Here is a 16,084-nt window from a genome sequence, read left to right as displayed (position 1 = left end):
CTCGTCTCAACAGAGTATTTTTATTAAGCTTTGAAATTTGCATCACCTGCCCTTTCCTAATGATGACTGTGAACAAGTCATAGCTCTAACTAGCTAATTAAGTTCTGAGACTTGAATTGTGATTAGGACTGTCGCCTCACACCTCTAGGACCAGGGCTTGAGTTTCTGCGATGGTTCCGTGTGTGAGGAGTTTGCATGTTCTTCCTGTGTCATTGTGGGGTCTCCTACAGGTTCTCCGGTTTCCCCCCACAGCCCAAAAACATGCTGAGGTTAATTGGAGTTACCAAATTGCCCGTAGGTGTATATGTGAATGAATGGTGTGTGTGAGTGAATGGTGTGTGAGTGTGTCCTGTGACGGGCTGGTGCCCCCTCCTGGGCTGTTCCCTGCCTTGTACCCATAGGCTCCGGACCCCTGCTACCCAATATAGGACAAGTGGTTACAGAAAATGGTCGGATGGAACTTTTTAAAAGTTATTTTAGAGCTCAGATCTCTTGGGGTTCTGGAACTTTTGCATAGCACTCCTTTCCCTTTTGTTCTCTAAAATTGTACAAAACAAAAATAATATACTAATCATGCTTTAAATGTTGAAAAGAATGTTTTATCTGTATACCTTTTGGAGATCTGCTCATCCTCTGCTCACTTAAGTATTCACAGTAACAGAAATTTTGACCGGGGATGCCCAGACTTTTGCATGCCACCATAAACAATAAAATCACTTCCTCTTGGAAGACAAATGAAAAGGTAAATATACTCTCCTCCATGAGGTCTTCCGTCTGTGAGTTGGTAACTTGTTTGTTGTGTTACAGTGTTGTCGTCTTGATGCCTGTTGCCCTGCTGTACCTTATTGCGTAGCTGTTATTTATGTCATGAAACTTACTTATGTAACAGAACTGTGCCCACAGTTTGTGTGATAATGCGGGATTTTAATGAGAGGGAGAGTTTTGAAATGTACTAATCATGCTTAAAATGATAAGTATTATAAGTAGGTGTAGAAGAAGTATACATACCTCTATATGGTGTTTGGACAGTGTGTTGGAAAGTGTGTGTGTGGAAAGTATATGTGTAGGATATGTTTTATATTGCATGTGTAAAGAGTTTGTCTTTTGCAGTGTATATGTGTGTGTGAAAGTGTGCCGTGTCTGCATGCATGTGTTTAGAGAGTGTAGGGTGTCGGAGGCGGGGCTGTTAGTCACTAGGGACTGGAAGCTGGGAGAGCGGATGAGTTCAGATTAGGAGAGCAAAATCAAGAGTATACAAGAGCTCCAACATTCAGGAAAGCAGATCACGGTGAGTCCATGCCTCTTTCTTACATTCTGTTGCACAGGTTGTTGAAGTAACACTGAAAGTAAGGCTGCTGATACAAAATGACTGCTTTCTTCTGGGCTAGACGGCTGGATACTATGAGGGCCTTTGAGTTTCTAACCCTGAACTTGTGCCTCAGCTGTATTTGACAGGCAATTCCCTCCACATACCATTGCCCATGAGAGAAGGTGCGTTCTAGATGTAGATGAGAATCTGCCCCATTGGTAAAGGTAACAGTTTCTGGCAAGAGCAGTATGACTTTCAAGTGTGGAGATGTGACAGGAAAGGATGGGAGTTACGTTGGTGGGTGGGTGTCAGAGGTAGGTGTCAGAGGAGCACAGTGAGTGTTGGTGGAATCGCTAAAATCAGGGCAGGCTTCAGTGTGTGGTTTATAGTCTGATGAACAAAGATTCAGTGGCAGACAGCTTGTCACTGCATATCTCACACAAAGGTGACTGATAGATTTGGCATGTTTGGTTAATTTCACTAACATTGTGGACTGTCTTTTTGTAATTTTTGCCACTGTAACCTGACTCGAATGGTTGAAGTTCAATATACAAGCACACATGAACGCTAATGTGACTTAACTAGACACTTGTCTCAGAAAGTATCTCTCTATTCCTACATAATAATATAATAAAGACTATATTAAAAATAATGGCGTAAGTTAAAAAGTATGTGTAAATAAATAGTCGATTTTTCTTCATTTCGTAGAAATAAGCATTAAAACAAGCAGTATTGAACACCAATTAACTGATTCACCAAATCAACAGGAAACTTTTCAACTCAAGTTAAGTTTCAGCCACTCACAGTGTCTATAGAAAGCAGGAAATGTTTTTCATGAAGATAATGATTAACATTTTAACCATATGTGAGACAGGGCCTTGACAAAACAATTGACAATGCGGTACATTGAGCTCAGCCGTTTCAAGTGAAACTTTCCAGGTGAGACCGAGCTCACACAGCCCACCAGGATGTTAAAGGTGTAAGCTCAAAAATCAAGGTTAGTGTGAGAGGGTTACACAAGAGGATTGCTCTGGATCCAAAAAGCAGATTCACTGGAATTTAAGAATTCCATCCAGCTGAAAGAAAACAGAATCTATTCGCTGTGTGTAGCATGCTGTAATTCTACCAAGACGCACACTGGTTTGCAGCTTGTGCAACACTGTAGAAATTTCAAGAAGCTCATCATTTATCGGAGGTTGGTTTGCTGCTGTGATTTAATTCTACCCCACTCAGCTATGGACTTTAACCCCCCTCCCCTTTTTTTTCGCAAGGCCACTGTAATCTGAGGGTCTGTTTCCTGTTTGCATCTGTAAACACTCCCCTATCTAAGCCAGGCTACTGGCAAACAGAACATAAAATATTCAGGCCTGTGCAACAGATAGAAGTGAAGGCGAGCAACTGAGAATGCAACAGGAGATTTGTACAGTTGATGTCAAGTCTACTCTAAGGGTGTGATGCAGGTATGTTCCCACATCAGAAACAGAGGGTCTCCGCTTCTCGTTCCCCATCCATACAGTTACTGGCATAGCATCAACCCATGATGTATGATGCGAGTGCTTAATTGGTCTCTCCAGTTTTCTACCTTTAACCCCCCCCCCCATTTTTCTCTTCGTCCCTGGCTTGGCAAGGTAGAGGGATAGATTTATAAGCCGCTGACACCAGTGTGAGCATGTGGCCAACAGTGACACATTGCTCAAGATGAAGAAGAATAACATACCTCCTTTCTGCCGGGGTTAGAGTAAACAAAGAAGTTACAACTATGCTATTTTTTAAACAAAAAATATTGGTATTAGACATGAATTGGTTTGTTGACCCACACTGGAGTTTTTCTAGAGAGAATCATAGCTGTTTGAATAGGTCATTTGTCCATTTACGTGTCCTTGTCTACCAGTACAACAAATACATGAAAGAACCAGGAAAAAAAGTCAATCTAAATCCAATAACAGCATGGGAATATTGCATTATTTATTGAGGAGTGAACAGTTGCATCTACTTATCTAATCATTCAAATGTTCAAATAGGAGCCACTAGTTAGAATTAATTCATCTGTTTTATCTGCTCTGTTTTATCCATCCATCCATTTTCCAAACCGCTTATCCTACTGGGTCGCGGGGGGTCCGGAGCCTATCCTGGAAGCAATGGGCACGAGGCAGGGAACAACCCAGGATGGGGGGCCAGCCCATCGCAGGGCACACTCACACACCATTCACTCACACATGCACACCTACGGGCAATTTAGCAACTCCAATTAGCCTCAGCATGTTTTTGGACTGTGGGGGGAAACAGGTTTTTATCATGTTGCTTCATATATAATATATACGCATCTTTATGTGCATTTATTGACCATGATGTATGTATGTAGAGATTACTGATATATTTGTGTGTATTTATGGACAAAAATGAAACGATAAAAACTGAAAAAGACATTGCTGCCTTCAATATAGTAATTATTATGGAAGATTAGATAATTAGTGACTGGTAAGTATGTGCCTGGATATAAATCTAAGCCTCTCAGTTGTGTCATTGCTTGCTGTTGGTGTCAGGGTGATGACATCCTCTTGTATGTCACTGCTGATGCTGGCTGACAAAACTGACAGTAAGGCCTCTCTCGCGCAGTGGTATATTCCAGCTGGATCATAAAGCTAGTGCTCTTTAGCAGTTGCCTGCTTCCATGTTTGTCACAAACCATTTCTGCAATTTGGTTGGACTCTTGCATCACATGACCTAAAATAATGCACTAGCCTTCCTGTGGCTGTTCTTCGGTTTGCAGGATGATTGCAGGGCTTGATAGGAGAATGTAAATGTTGGTTTTGAAGGGCCTCTGTGGAGAACCCTATTGTAAGTATTTCTACAGAGCAAAACATGAAACTCTACACTGTTCTGTAATGACTGAGATGCTTAGGAAGGAAGACAGAGACCCAGTGTCCCAGATCCTAAATCTGCCTAAAAGTCAACCATTAACCATGAGACAAACAGAGCGACGGCAAACAAGATGCAGAGTAAACAATCTCTGGGTGTTTCGGGGATGATCTGCCTGTCACGTGCAGCCCCAGAGGAATCGGCAAAGTCAGAATGTAGAGAAACAGATGGGGCCATGCGAACAGTAATGAAGAAGAGAAGGGCACCGAACAAATCTGAGCATGAAAGGAATACTGCGATATTACGGTATCCTGGCGACTCGTGCTCTGCAGCTCAACGGGAGTTGGGAGATTCACCCAAAGAGAAGGAAAGGGCCCATTTCTCACGGCAGAACCTCCAGCTCAGGTGGTGCTGAGATCCCAGCTGCACTGCGCCAAGGACTCACAGGACCTGCCCTTATGTCTTGGATGATGACTTCCTCCTTTGAACCCAGGGCCAGAGCAGCTGTTTGGAAGGGATTCTCTCACTCTTTCTCACACTCCATGTCTTGCTTGTCATGCGCAGTACAAAGACTAGGCAGCTAAAAAGGTTTATGTGTGTCGGTGTTCAAGACAGCAGTGCACATGAATATTGTGCTAGGCAATGGGATCCGTGAAATAGTTAATTTAATCTTGTGGGAATAAGAGATACTGTCAATCACTTGAGTTATTCAACTCACTCCTGGCACCTCGAAGGACAACTGCACCAGCACCTACTAGTGGTGCATCAGACACTTGCGTTCACCCGCTGTCGCTCACTGACAGTGAGTAGAACCCAGAAGGCTGTAATGAAGAGGAACCGCCTGCTGATTTATTTATCTAAGCATTAGAAACAAATTTCTAGAACAAAAATTAGAAATGCGTCAAAATAGGAGCCATGACAGAATTTTTAAAAACGTGAACCGATTGTATGACCAAAGAGAAGAGGATCTCAGGTTTGGGTGATCACCACAAGAATACGAAGTAACAATGAGAATGACAAAAACGTTTCTCCCCTTACAGGCATGACACGTTTGTAAGCGTTGAGGCGCAAAAACAGTGACCTAAATGAGGGAGTGGCAGGAGGCGGAGCTGACCATGCCAGGCAGTGGCTTTCTGTCTATGACGGATGGCTTTGGCATTGTGGAGCCTCTGCAGTATTATGGTGAGACTCATACACACTCTAATATTATACACTGATCTCAGAATTCCGGATGCCCTAATGGTTGAAAGCAAGGGGATAGAAACGAATGATACTTTATTGATTCCTGTTTAGAGATCCTGTTTTCACCTACCTCATCTTGCTCTCACAGCAATGATCAGCACTCATGGAGTTAAGGGCCTTGCTGAAGGGCCCACAGACATGTGACTCTCATTTTAGGGCCAACCTCAAACCATCAACCTTCTGATTAAAGGCACTGTGACTTTGCCCACTGATCCGCACTCAAACACAGTTTTTATTTTTTCCTTTGTTACAATCAACTATTCCTTTCATAATAGTCATGTAACACTGTTATCCATACAATCGCCCTGCCATTGTTTGGTGCGACATCCAGGGTTTTTTCCTGCTTTGTATCGGTAGCCTAAGGATTTCCCTGAGAATAGCCACAGTGCCTATATTGCACAAATCCTGAGGGCCTCATACTAAGGCACTCTCAAACACCATCCTAAACCACCTGCTCACATATCTTCAGATGAACATTCAGACACCTGTCTTTTTTTTCTAATCATGTCCATGTTTAACAGGGCCACCATGCAACAAAATTTAGCAATACACAGTGATGTATAAGCTATTCCAGGTAATCCACCACGCAAGACACCAAATAGCACTTGTTCAGGACCGAAATGGAAGAATGGGAATAGCATTCTTTATCATGGCTGTGAAGGACCTGTAATATCTTTAATGGAAGCTATTTTTTTTCCCTTTGTGTCCAAAGCTGCCCCCTCTTGTTCTGGCTGGACAGGCAAGTAGTGACAGAGTTGGTGGGGGGTGGAGGGGGGTCGCCTTCATGGCGGCAGCGATGTTTACTCTACACTCTGCTCGTTTACAAATAGACGCTACCACAAGCTTGTCACACGAGAGGACCTCACTGAGGATGGAAACCATCTGGGAGAGCGAAAGGCAGAGCGGGGTGTCGAATGAGAACTAAACGATGAAAAAAATGAGAAGAAGAAATTATTAGCTGAAAACACCAGAATATGAGGAATGCCGGATGCTGGACTTTAACTGGCCGCATACTTCAAATAATGTCCGGATAAAACAATATCAAATGCGCGGAGGAGAACAATCTGACGCACAATTAAGATGAACCACAACCCTAGAGGCCATGGAATATTTTTGATGCAACAGACACACATGCAGAGCACAAGTAAACATACTGCTATGTGTGTGTGAGTCATTTTAATGTAGGAGATAACAGCTCTTTTAAAATGTACACAAATGTCACGGTTACACACTAATGAAACAAACACATTCTACGACAAACATTACACGGTTACGATATTTATGACATAGATAAACTAATACACATTCATTTACACTATAGACATGCAGTTTGGTGCAAAGCATGCCAGTAACTCCTAATTAGCCTTGCTGACCAATCATCTGGCATCACATTTATGTCAGCCAATCATGGACAGTGGGTGGGATCAGAACAAAAGAAAATATTCACCTCATGAGCCCTGCACAGGTGGTGCGCCGAAACAGTGATCACCATGGCAATTACGGCTCATATGATGTCGTATTGCTAATACGAGTTCTATCAGTTTTGTCTGAAGTGTACAGCCAGCTTAAATCAGGCAGTTTTGGGGGTCTATTGCTCAGTGTCTCTCACTCTGAAATGACATGCTGACATTCCAGGTTGCAGCTATGCCAGTGCCGTGTTCTCACCATTTGTGTTGCGAGCATAAAGGTTGAAGGACCCGTAGTTTAGACGTGTACCTGCAGCTTGGCCTCCGTCTAACAGCGGTCCTGCTCTGCACTCTTGGTGCTCACTATGGTTTAGTGCCACAGCTAAATAGAGCAGCAGTATCTGATGTAGAAAGGTTGGAACTGCCCAGGGGCTAGGAAGCCTGCAACGATGGGAAATCATTTGCTCCATTTCCTCCGGTTCATGTGTTCCCGCGGAGGAGACCTAGAATACAGCCTCTTCAAAAGTAGCAGTGGGAAAAAAAATGAATGAAAAGTATATAAAATCATGAGGTCATAAAGCGGCGACCCTGTTACCTCTCAGCTGCATCCTGTTCCTGGCGTCCGAGGGGGATAATAAGGCTGCTTTTTATTTTGCTGTTGATATTTTTTTATTGAGTCCCGCTGGGCCGTCTGTGTGTGGGAACACCCTGGCTGCCCTTTGGCTCGGCTCCAGCACTTCCTTACTTCCTCCAAATCCGAAAGCTCATAGCTCACATGGAAGAGGGTCCCATTTGTCTGTGTCATGACTGCGGTTTATTCACATTTTTTACATGCTGTAGCACATCACGACACCTTGGCTGACGAATTTTATCAAGTGCCCCTTTTTGCTAATAGAAAATTCTGTAAATAATAGCTTTCTGCATTCCTCCATTGCTAAGTCCTGCTCTGTTTGATAACGGACACAGTATGACCATTCACCTGTGATGGCAGGAGCCATCAGGCACTGATGCGGGTCTCTTCCATCTCCACAGACGTCCTGTCAGACTCCTTGAGCTACCCTCTCCAGGAGCCCGAGCTGCACGGCTCGCCCTACGCCCAGCAGCAATATGGCTCTATCGGCCTGCCCTTTTGCCCGCAGGGGGCAGCAGCACCACAGCCCTGCTATTCGCCGTATGCCTACGCCTCATCCTGCCTGGAGCCGCCCCCCGAGACCTCAATGGAGCAACTCGTAGGTGTGGTAGGATTACAGCAGATAAAGCGGCCGAGGCCAGGTCCTGGAGGGCGGACCAGGGGCCCCGGGGAGCTCTGCATGGTGTGTGGAGACAAGGCCTCAGGGTACCACTACAACGCACTGACCTGCGAGGGCTGCAAAGGTGGGAATCTTCCAATAATCGCCACGTCATTATTCTTAATGCCAGTTCATACTTCACTTTTCCGCCTGCACTTCTGAGCCATGCAGAGAGTGAGTAACATAAATTTGGTCATCAGGACTGTGCGTGTGTAGCCCAGATTTTTATGTCTGGGGAAAATCATATGCTTCAGTTTGCATTGACAGTGCATGTGGAAGGAAATTAACTAGGTGTTTGCTGTTGGTGGCAACTGTGACTTACACACAGAGCAGCGGTAACCCAAGAAGGAGTAGAGGAAGTGGAATTGTTGTAGGACATGCGGAGATTACATGTGGAGAGGATGTTATACCTCAGTATATGGTATTTTGAAATGCAACTCTATTCTGGCATTTTGAAATCTTGGTTATAAAATTTGCCTGTGGGGGGGGTGGTATTTTAAAATACAGTGATATACAATGCTACCTTAATACTGTTTAAGAACAACTTTTAAACTGTTCATAAAAAGTTCACCTACTTAACTACACTGCTTGTATTTGTGTTTCTTGCAATACATCTACCCTCTACTGGTGTAGTGGAATATCACGGCTGTATGCATGTCCGGACCGCAACCATCCGCATCCACAGCCAAATGTAGTATAAACACAAACTTCTGCACAGACGATCGTCCCCGGAACGAAAGTGGCACATGAACTAGGCTTTTTTATCCTTCTTTCTGCGTGGTTGAAATAGACAGGTAGCTTTTATCCACTCTGATCACGTTACAATTTTACTATGTACTTTTTAATTTGTTTGCACTGTGTACTGTCTTTGCACTTTGTTTTGCACTATGTGTGTGCTTGTCTGCACTCTATGTACCTTGCTGTTGTACGCACAAGAATATCTCATCTCATCTCTACAATCATTGTTCTGAATCCCTTTTTTCACTCTGTTCTCTGTTTAATTTCACTTAAATCACTGCTGAACACTGGTAACATCCTTTCGATCATAACTGGGGGTTCTCAGCCACCACAGCTTTAATTCATCACCTCCTTCACTGTTTCCTCCTCCCAGGGTTTTTCAGGCGCAGCATTACAAAGAAGGCTGTTTACCGCTGCAAAAGTGGCGGAGGCTGTGAGATGGACATGTACATGCGGCGAAAGTGTCAAGACTGTCGTCTGAGAAAGTGCCGTGCTGTGGGCATGCTGGCTGAGTGTGAGTCTGACTGACCCCCCCTCCCCTAAAGAGTCATATGAGGTTTAGTTGGATAGCTTGACGTGTGAGTCCTCTATCCGGCTGGTCTTCTGGGCTAAAGTGCCCACTGTAAACCAGCATCCAAAATCTCACTGGGAACTGGATATTTAAAACTTCTCCCCAGCCCGTCCTCCGCCTCCATTTTCCATGCCAAAATTTTCCCCACATTTTCTGCCCTAACCCATGTGTTGCACACTGCAGGCCTGCTGACAGAGGTGCAGTGCCAATCCAAGCGTCTTAGGAAGAGTGTCAAGCAATCAAACAAGTCAGAATGCAAGCAGGAGGAGGAAGAGGACAGTGTGGAGGGAAAGGCTGTTTCTTCTACTTGTAGGGTTGTAGGACAGGTAGGGGTTCTCCAAACACAGTTTTTGTCATATCTGCATAAAGGTGTCAGTGAACAGCCTTTCTGTCTGCAGGTGTCTGCAGGCCTCTCGAGAGAGGAGCAGGTCATAGTGGAAGGGATTGTGGAGGCTCACCGTCGGTACAGGGCACAGGACCCTGCTCATACTTGGGTAGGATTTAGATGCTCATTTCATGGTTACTGCCAGATGCTGCACTGCTTACCTACATAAGGCTTAGCAGACTTGTCAGAGTCTGACAGTTTCTATATCTCCCAAGGTACTCAAGTTGCCCAGGATAGATAACCTGGAATCCAAGCTGGAGGATCCCTCCTCCCCAAATTGTCAAAGGCTGTTAGAGTTCTCCGGCAGTCTTCCAGGTGAGCCACGAACCATAACCCCTCCCCCCCAATACTATGCGCCAGATTTACTAACAGTTGGTACCATCGCAAATCCTCTTTTGGCATTAAAATAGTACAGTTAATTTTGTGACTGGCCATATTGCATATGCATGTGTAGGAATTCCCTTTCAAAGCACTAAATTTGAGGAAAGACAGCACAGTAGAACTTGAACGCCACTTAACTCGACTAACTTGAACGGGTCTGTCAAATTGAGTTGCACTCTGACTGAAGTCTTGGAACTCAACTGCTCCTGCGAAAACTCACACAGATCAAGATGCATTTGGGATGCCTATGAATCGCTCTGTCTCATGCTACATCAGGGCTGATTTCGACGTGCAAAAGCTGTGTTCCTGTGTTCGCTGTGAAATTTTTGTGATTTATCTACAGTACATTTAGTGATACAGTAATCATGGGACCTAAGAAAGGGAGCAATGACAGCAGCAACCCAAAGAGGGAAGTAGTGAGAGTAACTGTAGAACTTAAAAAGGAGATTATAGTGAGACTTGAAGGGGGTGCATGTGTGTTTGCTCTCGCTTCAGAGTGTGGGATTGTAATTTATTTCATGTTCATTGCTTTTATATGTGTGCTTTTTCATGTGTGTATTAATTTTATATTGATTGTTAAAGCTTTTTATCATTAGGTAGGTAGATAAGTTTTAATAGGCAATCATTTTGGATTCTGGAATAGATTAAGTGCATTTACATTATTTCTTATGGGGAAATTCGACTTAGACCTCAACCAAATCGCAACTCAACCAGCCTCGTGGAATGAATTAAGTTTGTGTTCCAAGGTATCACTGTATTTAACTTAATCATGCCATGTGATTTATTAAACTTTGCGGTAGGCAATTTACTGAAAATTGTGCCGTTATTTAATGTTTAAAAAAGCATTTTTTATTTTGTGCTGCCCTTGGAAAATTGGGTCAATAATTGTTTAAATGAACGGACTGCATCTGTGTTCATATATTTCTGCATTTTTAGCAGATCACCTGTAGATCCCATTGATATTTTTTTCATTGCACTGTCATGCTAGTTTGCTCCACTTAGTAATTCTGGCCCAATGTGTGTAGTTTGCATGTTTTTCTGTTTCCCTCCACAAAATTATTTGATTGGGGCACAAAAAAAAAAAAATCAGTGAAAGGTGCAGTGATGATCATTCCAGCTCTGACCATTTCATGCTAATTGTCATGTTTTCTTTCTGAGCCCTACAAACCATGTGCTCTCAGCTGCTTACTTGGTGATATTCCTGCAGGGTTTGAACTCCTGGACTACACTGATCAGGTGGCCTTGCTCTGTAGCTCGTCTGTGGAAGTCATGTTCCTGCTCTCTGCCCAGCTCCTCGCCCTGGGAACCACTCCAGGTACTGACTGTCCTGAGGCTGCTGCTGTAGCTGCAGCTGATTTTATTACTGCGGATGCTCATTCACAACTGAAATGCAATCTGTGTTATGAGTGACACTGCTGCTTATATCTGTCTCATTGTTTCTTTCTCAGAGACCCTGCCCTTACCCCTGTTAGCATTGTACCCCATGGGGAAGGACGCCTCACTCTTTCCCTGGCTAAAACCCCCCCACTCCAAGCAGAGTACCTCCTCAGGTGTGCTGTCCAGCTCAGATATCCAATACCAAGGGAAAAATGCATATATGTTACAATATTTATGGTGTTGCAAACAGACATTTGATATCAGTAACGCTTTACTTGAAGCTCTCATCTATAATGTACTATTGAAACCTTCATAATGCATTATAATTACATATTACTATAAGATTTAAAAAATCATTACAGCATGTTCTATTAACAGTCATAAGCCATTATAATGTTGATTATAATACTTCATAAGCTCCAACGAAGTTCTCATTTTCAATGCACTATAGATACCTTTATAATGCATTATAATGGTTATTATAAGGATTAATAAAGCATTACAGCATCTTCTATTTACAGTCATAAGGTATTAGTGTTCATTTAAATACTTCATAAGCTTCAATGAAGCTCTCAACTATACTGCACTATAGATACCTTCATGATACATTATGGAGCTTGGTATAAGAATTATGGATTCTTTATACTGCATTATGAAGGTATCTATAATGCATGATACATAATGTACTATAGGTGAGAGTTTCATAATGCATTCACAAAGCGTAATAAACATGGCTATAATGTGTTATGTCTTTTTATAAATACTTATAGCCATGTTTATAATGCTTTATAAATGCATTAAAATCTCTTACAAATGTTACAAATAACATAAATTCGTATAGACATGGTATTCATGGAAACTGTTACCATTTCATTCTCTAAGTAAACCTTCAGGATTATGCTTAATTTTATACTATTGGCCCTTCACAAATATATAATATTTTTCTATATTTGAATTGTTTCTATGTGCCTCTTACAATGTGTACTGATTGTAAGCATGTACTTCCTATCAGACTATCCTACAAAGCTCACATCCATCCATCCATCCCTCTATTCAACCATCCATTCATCTTCCGGAATCGTATTCAGGACAGGGTCACATAGCCTATCCCAGGCATCAGAGGGTACAACACAAGAGTCCAACATTTACAGTAATCTACCCATTGCTTTGAGTTTGATACCTACTACTTACAAGTTTCAATCCACTTGCTGATACAGTAGCTCCCCTTGTATCCAGGGATGATATGTTCCAAGACCTACCATAGGCGGCAGAAGCGACAGAAAATAGCAAATCATCCACGGGCCCTACATATAAAATGTGATTTTCGTGTACATACATATGGTGAGGTTTAATTGATAAATTGCAAACAGCACGCCAATAAGCCTAATTCTCAAGAGACGATAAAGCAATGAAAAAATATCGTGCAACAGTGTGATGAAAATTATGCTTTTTATACATTTTTATAACACAGACACTGCGATAGCATGGTGGTGAATGCGATCAGCGAGAATGCTAGAGGCAGACTGGATGAGAATCCTGCAGGGAAGCTTGGGTATGGGGACATAGGGAGATGAGTCATGTACTGGGTGTAACTGGGCTGCCGGATTTTACCATGTTACAGCCTGTACTTGCATGGCGAGCGGTTTGTAACTTATGAACCGTTTATTTTTGGAATTTTCCATTTTTTTGTGAACTGTGGTAAACTGTGAATAACTGAAACTGCGGTCACTGAGACCGTGGATACGGTATCCCACTGTGCATGTGACCTTATTACCCATGTTTTTATACCACCCATGAGATGTTCTGAAATTTGTCCAAAAACATTAAATAATCGCTGCAGGTGGCTAAAATCCTGTTCTGCTAGGTGCCATTGAAGAGCTGCTGAGACCAGCAATAAACTTCTTCCACAGCATGGTGGCTCTAGGGGTGACAGAGGCAGAGTATGCTCTTCTTACAGCCACTGCACTGCTGTGTTCAGGTGAGCAGCTCCCCCTGCTGGTCACTGTCAACCACAACAACAACTAGCACATCTGTAAGGACATACTATATTATGTTCATGTGTGTATTGAATTCTCTGTCATGTTCATGTGTCTGATGCCTCAGCCACTTCTTCATACCTCTTCATTTTCTATTCTTGTGGCCAGACCGAACTTGCCTCCAAGCCCCCACACGAGTAGAGGTCCTGCAGGAGCATATCCTGGAGCTGCTGTCTCGGGTGTGTGAGCTGCCACAGGGCCCCCATGGATCTCTGGACCCTCAGCGGTTTGCACGACTATTGGGGCGACTCACAGAGCTGAGGACACTGCGCCACAATCACCTGATCTTGTTGGGGCACCAGCCTTGGGGAGCCTATGTCCAGTGAGGCGAGGCTGGGTGGGGGGATTCAGAATGGAATAACCATAGGAGACCTAGGTAAAGATAAGGAGATAAAGGGCCTTTATGTAAGACATGTCTACCCTTATTTTTCTTTAATTTCCTTAATTAGACTGAATTTTTCAGTAACATTTTATACTTCATGCACAATTATTACATAATAAACTCTACCAACTGTCAATAAAGTCAACAAAAAATTTTAAACACATTTCACACCGATTATTTGGTATTGGGCATCTTGTATATTTATATATAATTGTGATTTGTCTATGCTGTATTAAGCAATAATAAACTCCTTTTCCCAAACTTTTCCACCATGATTAAAAGACATGAATCCTTGCATCAAAAATGGGTTATATGCTGGGTCACAATCAAAAAAAGACGTATAGGACAGATATTTTCCAATTTTGCAGACACATTCTGTGGGTGAAGAACAGACCAATTGCAAGTTGAAACAATGCTACTTCCTGGTAGCAAAGGGTGTCTGCCCAAGACATTCAACCTTGTGATAACTCAAAAAGTATCTGATGGATCTTATTACTACTTCATAAAACATTATTTGGGTGAAGATCTACCCCTGTTTTAATTTTTAGGCAAATCACACCAAAGTGGAAGCAGCAGCGTAGGTGGCAGCAAAAGAAGGAATGGGCAGTTACACAAGAAGTTTGATGTTGTGACATAGTAACTCCAACAGCATTTGATGTATCTTTTTCAAGCTTCCCAGGAACACTGTACAGGGCCTATTTCATTTTAAGGCAGATTACACCAAAATTGAAGCAGTGTCACTTAATGGTGGCACATGAAAAGACAGCCCCAGATGCAGATCTGGTGAACCTGATTATATTGAGACAAGTCACAAAATAGGGATTTTAATAAGGATTTTTTGTGAGGTGGTGAGTGTGTAGGGGGGTAGAAACTGTAGAGGTTGGGGGTTTGGGAGAGTTGGAATTAGATGGAGATTTGCACACTTGTCAGGTGTCCTTTCTTTGCTACTGGAAAATAAACCAGACATTCAATCTATGAGTCATTGAGTTATTTTAAACATTTATGAGCATCATTTAGTCAACAATTTGATTCTGTTACAATTGCTTTTAGTATTTCTATTGGGACACCATATGTCCTTTTGGCTTTCCTTTTCAGCAGTGATCTCAGGGCTAATCTGACCTCCTATTGCCGAAGGTTCTTCCATATGTGACCTCATTAAATATATATTAGGTGTTGATGTCTTTACTGTAGAGGTCTTCTGAATTGCTTCCAATTAATCTTTTTCATTTGCTCATCTCTGTCTTTCAGCATATCCACTTGATGTTGGAAGCTTGAAAAATCATGGACTTTCTGATATACTACCCTTGATTTTCTAGGCTTTTTTCCTTCTTCGAGAACTTTGGAGATATTGTAATATTGTTTCCTTGTCTTTCCTGTTAGTGTCTGGAATACATGATTTAGCACTTTTAACAGATCCGTAAGACATCTTTCCTGATTTGGCTTCTCTTGCTGTTGCAATTTTTGTCAATCTTTTTAATTTTGTTGGCTCTTCAGTTTTGACTAAGCAAATATATCTTGGATAATTCTTTGAGTTCTACAGTTCTTCTGGTTTCCTGTCAAATAAGTCCAGCATTTCAGATTAGTTACTGATGTTTTCCTTCAAGGCAATGGATATATATTTTCCAAATCATTTCTGGAAGGACTTCTCGTTCCTTTACGGCTTCATTTGGAGCTTGCACAGTAGTTCATGATCTTTTCCATAATCTTCTCCAAACCATGTCTTTACAATTATGGATTGACCTCCTCCAATATTCAGTACTGAGAATGTAATCTATTTAATTTCTGTGAAGTCCATATGGTGATGCCTGAACGTAAAGGCATCACTTTGGTAATACTAAATGAACTGACAAAAAGGATTTTATTGGATTCATGGAGGCTGATTAGTCATTCTCCAACTTCAATTCTGCTTCCAAGCCAACCCACCTTCTAATTCCTAATTTTGGCATTCCAGTCTCCAATAAGATATACCCCATTGAGCACATCTCATGTTCTTTCAATTTATAACAAAACCCTTTCATTAAAATAACATTTTAAAAAACTAGTGATCATATCTTACCAAGTGAATTATTCCTTTTGTGTTGCCTCTCCCAATATGTGACTGAAGGCTTC

At 42.3% G+C, this 16,084-nt stretch overlaps 1 protein-coding gene across 3 annotated transcripts; it reads left to right on the top strand.

The window, feature by feature from the left end:
- The first annotated feature begins 1,170 nt into the window (after positions 1-1,170).
- nr1h5 (nuclear receptor subfamily 1, group H, member 5) lies at positions 1,171-14,236 on the top strand. Of its 3 annotated transcripts, none has more exons than XM_048982728.1 (11): positions 1,171-1,288; positions 5,209-5,350; positions 7,849-8,190; positions 9,217-9,357; positions 9,598-9,740; positions 9,813-9,908; positions 10,015-10,114; positions 11,388-11,495; positions 11,629-11,730; positions 13,422-13,535; positions 13,702-14,236. In XM_048982728.1, exons 2-11 carry the CDS (start codon positions 5,254-5,256, stop codon positions 13,917-13,919), a joined length of 1,461 nt encoding a protein of 486 aa, XP_048838685.1. In that variant the 5' UTR covers positions 1,171-1,288; positions 5,209-5,253; the 3' UTR covers positions 13,920-14,236. The 3 variants fall into 3 exon arrangements, with proteins under 3 accessions (XP_048838685.1, XP_048838687.1, XP_048838686.1); XM_048982730.1 differs by lacking the exon at positions 1,171-1,288 and adding an exon at positions 1,338-4,970; XM_048982729.1 differs by lacking the exon at positions 1,171-1,288 and having other exon boundaries at positions 1,339-5,350.
- The last annotated feature ends 1,848 nt before the right edge of the window (positions 14,237-16,084 follow it).

This window comes from Brienomyrus brachyistius, chromosome 18, assembly GCF_023856365.1.
Source record: "Brienomyrus brachyistius isolate T26 chromosome 18, BBRACH_0.4, whole genome shotgun sequence".
NCBI classification, from domain to species: Eukaryota; Metazoa; Chordata; class Actinopteri; order Osteoglossiformes; family Mormyridae; genus Brienomyrus; species Brienomyrus brachyistius.
This window is presented reverse-complemented; position numbering and strand designations above follow the sequence as displayed.